Source organism: Limulus polyphemus, unplaced genomic scaffold (assembly GCF_000517525.1).
Source record: "Limulus polyphemus unplaced genomic scaffold, Limulus_polyphemus-2.1.2 Scaffold493, whole genome shotgun sequence".
Taxonomy (NCBI): Eukaryota; Metazoa; Arthropoda; class Merostomata; order Xiphosura; family Limulidae; genus Limulus; species Limulus polyphemus.
This window is the reverse complement of record NW_013666103.1, coordinates 559,701-569,921: the sequence shown is the minus strand read 5'-3', so window position 1 is coordinate 569,921 and position 10,221 is coordinate 559,701. Positions and strand designations below refer to the sequence as shown.

General features: G+C 34.8%; 1 protein-coding gene across 2 annotated transcripts in view; it reads right to left on the bottom strand.

Annotated features, from left to right (window-relative positions):
- Nucleotides 1-382: 382 nt before the first annotated feature.
- Nucleotides 383-10,221, bottom strand: part of LOC106458616 (MFS-type transporter SLC18B1-like) — a 16,902-nt gene continuing 7,063 nt past the window's right edge. For both annotated transcript variants that reach the window (XM_013918140.2, XM_022384894.1), the window contains exons 2-5: nucleotides 7,777-7,985; nucleotides 5,852-5,947; nucleotides 4,955-5,028; nucleotides 383-580 (exon numbers count right to left, since the gene is read on the bottom strand). In XM_013918140.2, coding sequence (XP_013773594.2) covers nucleotides 400-580; nucleotides 4,955-5,028; nucleotides 5,852-5,947; nucleotides 7,777-7,977 — 552 coding nt within the window. In that variant the 5' untranslated portion in view covers nucleotides 7,978-7,985 and the 3' untranslated portion in view covers nucleotides 383-399. The remainder of the gene's footprint in view (nucleotides 581-4,954; nucleotides 5,029-5,851; nucleotides 5,948-7,776; nucleotides 7,986-10,221) is intronic.

Here is a 10,221-nt window from a genome sequence, read left to right as displayed (position 1 = left end):
ATTTTTCTCCATCTGTTGAGAGATAACTGAATTTCCAAGTATTTTTCTCCATCTGATGAACATTTGAAAGCAATTCTCTTGGTTGGATGAAGCAATTCCAAAGCAAATATTGATGATATCTCAAAAGCTAAACGCCAGTTTCCCAAACTTTTTTTGCTGTTTAGTTTGTGAGAATCGGATATGCGCGCACTGGGTGTGATATAACTATCTCATTGCTAACGTCGCCTTCTTTGATAACTTTTTGGAAAATAAACATGTTTGTTGTCTTTATTTTTTGTGTATTCTCTGTATTGTATTGAACAAAATGGTTACGCGGCCGCGCTCGTCATTCTCTCAGTTATCTGGCCCGCTGTGAAAAAAGTTTGGTGACCCCTGATCTAAGTAATAAATTGTATTTTTTTACAGAGGCACAAAGAAGAATTGTATACTCACAAACGTAGTAGCCACGTTTCGAGGAAATTCTGCAGCAATAATAGTAAAACTCGAAGTAGTGAATGCTGCGGATCCTAAGCCTTCCACAATCCGCACAGCAAATGCTAGTGCAACGAAAGGGGTGCCATCTGGTGATCTGTCGAGTACTCTAGAAACCATAAAGTCGACACTATTACCTTGAAACTCGTTAAGTCAAGCAAATGTAAAAATAGAAATGTGACACACAAACTTAAAACTGTTATTGGAATTAAAAGCAAGTGTTTCGTAACTATCCTCTGGACCAGAACTGTCAAGTTGAATACCTCTTCCCACTATATAAGCTCCCCAGTGGCTCAGAAGTATGTCTATGGACTTACAACACTAAAAACAGCGTTTCGATACCCGTGGTGGGCACAGGACAGATAGTCCATTGTGTAGCTTTGTGCTTAAGAATATTTCCCCCCACCCCCAGTGGCACAGCAGTTTGTCTGCGGATTTACAATGCTAGAAACCTTGTTTTGATACCCGTGGTGGGCAGAGCACATATAGCCCATTGCGTAGCTTTGTGCTTAACTTCAAACAAACAAAACAAACCCATTTTATCTGCTGTTCCGAGTAACTCTATTTTTTATGTCTCTTCTCGCCACCTTATTTTTTTCTCTTGCTAAAGTTGATCTTTCCCCAGATTCTCAAATCACCAGAGCTGTTTTTTTTTTTTTTTTTTTTTTTTTGTTTCAGAGATAATTTGAAAACGGGTTATGGATCATAATCTTAGCCTATCCTCAAATGAAATACATTTTAGATAAATATCAAGTTTACACATGCAATAAACAAGTACCAGCACATTGGACTAGACGATCGCTTGCCTATGAATGTGTTTATATATGTTTTTATTGGCTTGGTTTATTTTTGAATTTCGCGCAAGCTACACGAAGGCTATCTGCGCTAGCCGTCCCTAATTTAGCAGTGAAAGACTAGAGGGAAGGCAGCTAGTCATCACCACCCACCGCCAACTCTTGGGCTACTCTTTTACCAACGAATAGTGGGATTGACCATCACATTATAACGCCCCCACGGCTGAAATGGCGAGCATGTTTAGTGTGACGGGGATTCGAACCCGCGACCCTCAGATTGCGAGTCGAGTGCCCTAACCACCTGGCCATGTCGGGCTCTAATGTATGTATCTATTACAAAACAAAAATTTAGACGTAGACGTTGATGACATTTGTATTGATGGTTTTTTAGTTCATACATTATTTTATTTTGATGTCTCATAGCGCAATTAATTATTTAGAATTTATATTAGGAGTTGTATTATATTTTCTTTATTTTATTTCCCTTTTGGACGACATGTTTGAAACACGTGCGCCAAGTTTTCTATATTCGGCACACACATTTTCCTTTTAATTCAAATGTTCCTAAACATATAGACCAACATCTAGCCAATATTTTAGGCCCAACTACAATACCTAATAAGAGGCGCTCTATAATAAAACACACATAACTTTTTTTTCTTATTCTTAAGTATTATCCAGTGTCCCAAAAACCTAAGTAATCAGTAAAGGTTTCATATTGAACATTTTCTTCAAATCCTGTGTATCCTAGAACAATCGAAGATTATAAGACATCTCGAAGTCTTATTTTGACACACGTCGTGAGAATAGCATAGGTAGGCCCCCTGTGAATCTTTGTGTTTAACAACAAATAAACAAACGGGTACTTATAAAACATATTCCACAGTCTTTACCTTTCCCACACGACGTAACTTCTCATAACTTAACCTATTTCGCCCCCCCCCGATGGGACAACAGTAATTTTATAAACTTACAACTCTAAAATCTGAAGTTCGATTCCCCAGAGTGGACACGGCAGATAGCTCAAAGTGGCTATTGTATCTACCGTGATGTAACTGATAGTATTTCGCCTCCCCCAGTGGACCAGCGGTAAGCCTGCAGGCTTATAACGTTAAAGACCGGGTTTCGATGCCCGTGATGGGCAGAGCACAGATAGCCCATTGTGTAGTTTTGTATTTAACTGATTGTATAAAAATACCGAACATACATATCACAGCGGTCTTGCACGTGCCGTCACAACATCAACCAATGTCAACAAAAGAGTCGGTAAAGCTTTACATGGCGCACACACGTCATCTTTGGCAAAATATAAAGATCCAAAACTACAGATATTTCGTTTTTTCGAGATATATTTCTTTATGCACATCGCTAAGATTATTTACAGTGTCAGATAACACAATATTATAAGTCAAAGACAGAGTAAACTTTAGATAGACCACGGGACTTTTTGACGTCGGTTCAAGGCCGGCTGTATCTAATCCACTGACAGTAACTTCAACTATTTTCTAGTCTTTGTCAATAAAGATAAAGTAACACCTGAATCTTAGAATTGCTCTTATGCTCAGAAGCAAACAGTTGACCATGTAAAGTGTAAACTGTCTCAATGAAGAGTCAAAACAGCAGCAATAAATTCTGAGACTATTCCAACTGGTCTTACTTTCTTCGGTACCGAAAACTCTGTACTAGTGAAGAGACTCAGATTTGTACCCATCCATTCAAGCACGTGAGACTTCGAAGCGTATTTTTCGGCGTTAAAACAGAGAGAAACAGGTTGAAGATAGCGCCTCTAATGACACATAAAAAAATATTTCTGCAATATAAAACGATTACTGAAATATATCAATGAACGTTCCTCCCCAGTTGGCCTCATTCAATGGATGATTTTATCAGTTGTTTATTACAAACAAACTTTGGAAGTAGGTTAACAACATATACATCAAAACACAAGATCCTAGCAATAACGTCACTTGGTTAAGAAGAAAGGAAAGCACTAGGTGAATTGAGCTCCCATTAAACCATCCCATAATAAAGGACTCTTTGATGTATAGTACAAAGTTCTACGCCCCTTTAACCTCACGCCAACTGACTAACGCGCTATCGTAAAAACCATAATACGAAAATAACATTTAAAAAAGTGGGTGGCAAAATAATGAAGTCATTTCGAAATTTTGTTTTAAATGGTCACTTTGTTGACATAATCGGAAATGGGAAAATTAAGTGTTTAGGCTTTACTACATTTAATGTGCACATAAAGAGAGGCGTCTTTAACCAATAGATTTTCAAGGCTTGGGCCTAGAGTGCAACAATCTGAGGGGCACATATTAGGGAAAAAAAAAGTTTCAAAACATTTTTTATCTCAAAATAGATTTAATTTTTAATTTTCTTAGAATAAAAACAAATTTCCACCAACTTAAATGCACTGTAATTTGTTGTTCTTCTGGTGTTGATGTATAATTTTCCTGGTAAGTCATTCAAACAATGAAGGGACACACCTAAAATTGGGGACCTAGAGCGTTAACTAACTTCCAATACGCCCTTACAAATACTCAAAACTAAATTTAAGAACAGGTTTCATATGTACAATAAATTGGTTGTCCTGTTCCGATGTGTATAACAGGTGTTATCGGACTGAAACATTTTGCTCAACCCTTTAATATATGTTGTATACACAAACATATTTAAGAAAATAAATGAACCATTTTTCTAAATACTTGGGAAAATTACAGATAAATCAATCTCTGTCTTGGAGATTGAAACTCTAGTGTTTGTGTTATCATCCAAAAATTGAAAACACTATCACTGATCCTAAAGAAACACTTTTACCTCCTTTAAAGCTCCCCAGTGGCTCAGAAGTACATCTGTGGACTTACAACGCTAAAAACAGGGTTTCGATATCCGTAGTGAGCACAGGACGGATAGCCCATTAAGTAGCTTAGTGCTTAAGAATACTTTAATGTTCTAATTATTTCGTCTTGCTAAAACAGTGTTGTGAAATTCTTTCATTTTAATTTTAATTATTGGCCCTTCAGCTACACCGTACTAAACAAGTTTAATTATTTTAAACATATTAAACGCCGGATTGCTTCGTGTGTTGTGTGTTCGTTTGTTATACAGCACAAAGCTGTACAATGGGATATCTGTACTCTGTCCACCACAGGTATCGAAACCAGGTTTCTAGCGTACTAACCATCTTAAATATTTTAAACATTAAACGCCGGCTTGTTTCCAGTTGTGTATTTGTTTGTTATAAAGCACAAAGCTCTGTCCGCTGCGGTATCAAAACCAGATTTTTAGGGTTATAAGCCCACTGACTTACCCCTGAACCACAGAAAAGCTAATTTTCAATAAGGTTGTTGATTATATTTTATTTTATTCTAACTATAAAGAGTGTTGGACTTTCTCCTAGTTAAACTTTATTTTTTCCTCCCACCCCCGCTGGATCAGGGATAAGTTTATTGACTTACAATACTAAAATTCGGAGTTCGATTCCCCGCCGTAGACAGAGTGCGGATAGCCCATTGTGTGGCTTTCCGCTGAAAGAAACAGACCAAAGTTTTTATCTTTCCAGTAAAAGAATTTCCAGATGTATAAAGTACGCTGTAACTGTGTGCAGTATTATACTTTCTCACGATGCTCTTTTTGACATAAGATCTGGGATGTCAACTTACGAACACAAAATCATCACTTACCCGAACAAAATCGACGTTACTCCAACAACCAATATTCCAGCATTTAGCATAAACTTTGGTGTAATTAGCGCCATCTACAAAAAAAAAACATTTTATCTTAAAGTGAATTTTTAACATTATTTGAATAAATGATGATTGAGAAAAATAACAATATTTTACTACAGAGTAGAACGGTTTTAGTTATTTATTTTTTGTATTGCTCACTAAGATGTATTTCACGTTTCGAGGTTTATCAAGGTCATACGATTACTAATTCATTACAGGCGGTAACAGCGATCCGTGTTTTTATTTCAAGCTATTAAACATCCACATATACCTTATGGCAATTTACGATTAAGACACGTTGTAATAGCTCACGTCGTTTCAAAATATCTTTGTTCGATTCGTAATTAGTTATATTATGTCACTACGATCATAAGAATAGCATAAGTGCTTGCACAATCTATTTCTGCATAACAGTCGCGTTGTAATATAAGACGTTCGTTTCTTTGATTGGTTTGTAATTTATAATGTTTTGTCACGATATTCATAAGATTGGCACAAGAGCGTTTGAAGACAAATTTCAATATAATAACTACTTTTTCTTCTAAACTTTCTGTCCCCCGGTGGGACAGCAAGAAGTTTACGAAATTACAATGCTTTAATCCTGGGTTCGATTCCTGCGGTAAAGACAGAAGATGGCCCAAAATCTTTTCTACGTTTTCAAGTAGAGTTTCTCAGATACTTTCACGTGTTTAACTGGAATATATCTTTCTTTTTAGACATTTTCGTAACTTTATAATTATTCTTATGAAACTGGAATCAATAGGAATACACTAAGTAGTGATATTTTTCACTGTTGTGATTATAAATACATATACATATGAACGATTATCAAACCAGTTTAAAAACACCTACTAATTTTCCATATACTGGAGAAATAATGAAAACTGTGAGTTGAAACACCCCGAAGACCAAACCGTATTGTGTTGGAGTTGCTCCTTTCATTTCTGCCTGTTGGATGAAACACAGTTATTATAACTATAACACTTATATAAAAACCAGTAAATATGCAGTCATAAAAATATAATTTTTGATTTACAAATGCGTTCTTTTTTTTTAACTGCTTTGCTATACTTTCTTGTAGCTTGTTTATTTTGTTTTGAATTTCGCGCAAAGCTACACGAGAACTATCTGCGCTAGCCGTCCCTAATTTAGCATTGTAAGACTAGAGGAAAGGCAGCTAGTCATCACCACCCACCGCCAACTCTTGGGCTACTCTTTTACCAACGAATAGTGGGATTAACCGTCACATTATAACGCCCCTACGCCAGAAAGGGCGAGCATGTTTGGTGGGACGAGGATTCGAACCCGCGACCCTCAGATTGCGAGTCGAGTGCCCTAACCACCTGACCTTGTAGTAGAAGCCACACATGTAAATGTAAGCTAGCAGAATGTATTTTTTAAAGAAAATCACTACAGAGTAAAATAAACATTAGTTACGATAATGTTTAAATTCACACTAACGGAACAACACTAAATATAAACGAAAACTAGTTTCCACATTTCACATGTTCACTTCAATCCAACGTTCCGTATTGTTCCGTTAGTATGGATTTAAACTTTATACGGTATTTTGTATTTACCTATTTTCTAAACTTAGTTGGTTGATTTTTAAACACGGATTACAAGTTAACTGAATCACTGTACTTTTCGAATACTGATTTTTTTTCATTATTCAAAACAAACGTGGGAGGTGATTATCGTGTAGGGCGCGGATCGAAAGGTCCAGAGTTCGAGACGTGTGTAAACTAGTAAATATGATCCAAACTTTCAGGGTCTTTTCGGCGACAGATGCTATTCGCTGGCTGGCTGTCTTCCCTCTGGTCAGTATTTCGAGATTGGAGACGGCCATATCTTGAACCTAAAGGTTTCTGCAATTCATGTTGAGAATTTCAATCCCAATTTTTCATTGCTTAATTCAAGCTCCTAAACACAAGTATCGCTGCTTCTGTATTTCTTTGGATATTGAACTTCCCTCCTGCTTGAATCACTGACATTCTGACCAATCACACACACACACACAAGACTTTTTATGTTACATATGCTTTAATGTTTTACTATTTCATCATTTTTGGAGGTAAAAGTACAACCGTTCATTCTATCTATTTTAACATTTGTTACTGGCATATTATGTTGATCAGTTGCTGTGAAGCGCATAATTACACATTGGCCTATCTGTTCTCTGCCTACCATGGGTATCAAAACACGATTTCCAGCGTCGTAAGCCTGCAGACTTACCGCTGAGTCAAAGGGAATCTTATGTTGGTTACACCAACAAACGTGACAAGAAGCTTACCTTCTTTGTTTTATATACATAAAAGTTCCGTGTATTATGTCCAAATAAAGAAATGCTGCTTACGAAGAACCCTACAAGATTAAAAGCTCATTCCCACACTAAGTTTCAAGAAAAACTTTGTTTTTAGAAAGTGAAAAATGAAATGCAAATTTTTCTTATTTTAGGGTCTAAATTGAGGCAAACGGTCAAATTCCCATTTTTATTCACAAATTCTCTTTGTTAAAAGTAATGAATTGTAATTAAAATAATTTGGGTTTTTAGCATGAACGCTGCTTTATATTCTTTCTTCGGCTATTGTTACTTGTTTAATTATAATTGATTTGTTTCTATTGTTCCAAATTATATAAAACTATTATTATCAAGTATCTTTGGTCGTTTCTATTATTTTCTGAAATACAGTTTGGCCTTGTTCGTCAATTTAAATTGAGTTTAAAATACAAATACCTTATTATTATGTCAATTTTACGTGCCCTCCCTATTTTACCTCTTTTGGAAAAAATGGCGCCTGAAGTGAAACACAAGAAGCAATACAAAAATTTCCAAAGGCGAGCATTATCAAGACCAGCCACTGGCGTCGGTTTCTTTTCGGTTTTGATACTTCCTTGCCATCTTTTATTGAAATTAACAATGAAGTTTCTTCGCACGATATCTTCGAGTACTCACGTGATGCTCCAATAGCTGGCATTGTTTATTCTACGATACAGAGAAAAAAAAATCATTTCAACAGTTAACAGAAAGCAAGTCTCTCAAGTGTTTTTGATAGATATATAATATGATTCAAACATATATATTTCAAGAACTAAAATGGCAAAAGAGAGTAAAATTAACACGAAACGTCATAATCTACTACACGTTAAAGGGGAACGTCATAATCTACTACACGTTAAATGTGAGTGGTTAGATCGTACTTAGTTGTGATTCGTGTTAGGCCTCACAACAAAAACAAAAAAAAGCTGAAAATTGCAAGTAGTAACAACATGTCTTTCACAAGCCATAATTGAATGTCGGTTCTGAACAAGATCGATTTTTCCATTTGCAGGTGAATTTAATAACATAACTTGACAGTATAACAGAAACATAGCACATTATATAAAAACATAACACATTATATAAAAACATAACACATTATATAAAAAACATAACACATTATATAAAAACATAACACATTATATAAAAACATAACACATTATATAAAAACATAACACATTATATAAAAACATAACGCATTATATAAAAACATAACACATTATATAAAAACATAACGCATTATATAAAAACATAACACATTATATAAAAACATAACACATTATATAAAAACATAACACATTATATAAAAACATAACACATTATATAAAAGCATAACACATTATATAAAAACATAACGCATTATATCTTTCTTTTTATTGGTCAAAGGGTTGATCTCTGAATTTCGGAGCTGTCGAACCGTGTTCGCATCCTTGTTGTACCATAAAATAATTATTTTTTTAGAGCTATGTCACATTGGGCTATCAGCTGTGTCCACCGCGGGGAATCGAACACCATATTTTAGTGTTGAAAGTCTGGAAACTTACCGCTGTTCCACAGGGAGACTAAGATTCTTTAAAACAGAAAACATATAAACTTGTATCTTCTATTGAACTGCTCCCCCTCACCATGGACTCAGCGATAAGCTAGAGGGCTTATAATGATAAAACTTGGGATTCAATACCCGCTAATTGTAATTTTGAAACTTAAAATAATTCGGAAACACCCCCTTTTTCTCGAATTGTAAATTTTGATGTCAATATATCCTTACATTCAAGATATATATACGTCCACAATTTTGATGTCAATATTCAAGGTATATATATATACGTCCATAATTTTGATGTCAATATATCCTTACATTCAAGATATATATACGCCCATAATTTTGATGTCAATATATCCTTACATTCAAGGTATATATACCTCCACAATTTTGATATCAATATATCCTTACATTCAAGATATATATATATATATACGTCCGCAATTTTGATGTCAATATATCCTTACATTCCAGGTATATATACGTTTATAATTTTGATGTCAATATATCCCTACATTCAAGATGTGTATACGTTTCTAGTCCACAATTTGTAATCATTGCATCTGAAAAAAGTGGTTTTATGGCAGTTTTGAATAGCGCAGCTGGTTCCTCGTGGTTTCCCAGACGAAATTTGTTACTGATAATTTTCCCTTGATGTCTAAATTAGAACTTTGAGATTATGCTCTTTGATTAAAAAAATATAATTAATGTCCATCTTAACTCCAGGATAATAGCTCTATATCTGGATTGTTTAAATCTATTACCGACTCTGATAAGTTTGTTGCTGAATGTAATTAATGTCATTCTTAACTCCGGGATAATGGATCTATATCCGGATTGTTTAAATCTATTACCGACTCTAATAAGTTTGTTGCTGAATGTAATTAATGTCATTCTTAACTCCGGGATAATGGATCTATTTCCAGATTATTTAAATCTATTACCGACTCTGATAAGTTTGTTGCTGAATATAATTAATGTCATTCTTAACTCCAGGATAATGGATCTATATCCGGATTGTTGAAATCTATTACCGACTTTGATAAGTTTGTTGCTGAATATAATTAATGTCATTCTTAACTCCAGGATAATGGATCTATATCCGGATTGTTTAAATCTATTACCGACTCTGATAAGTTTGTTGCTGAATATAATTAATGTCGTTCTTAACTCCGGGATAATGGATCTATATCTGGATTGTTTTAATCTATTACCGACTCTGATAAGTTTGTTGCTGAATATAATTAATGTCATTCTTAACTCCGGGATAATGGATCTATATCCGGATTATTTAAATCTATTACCGACTCTGATAAGTTTGTTGCTGAATGTAATTAATGTCAATCTTAACTCAGGGAT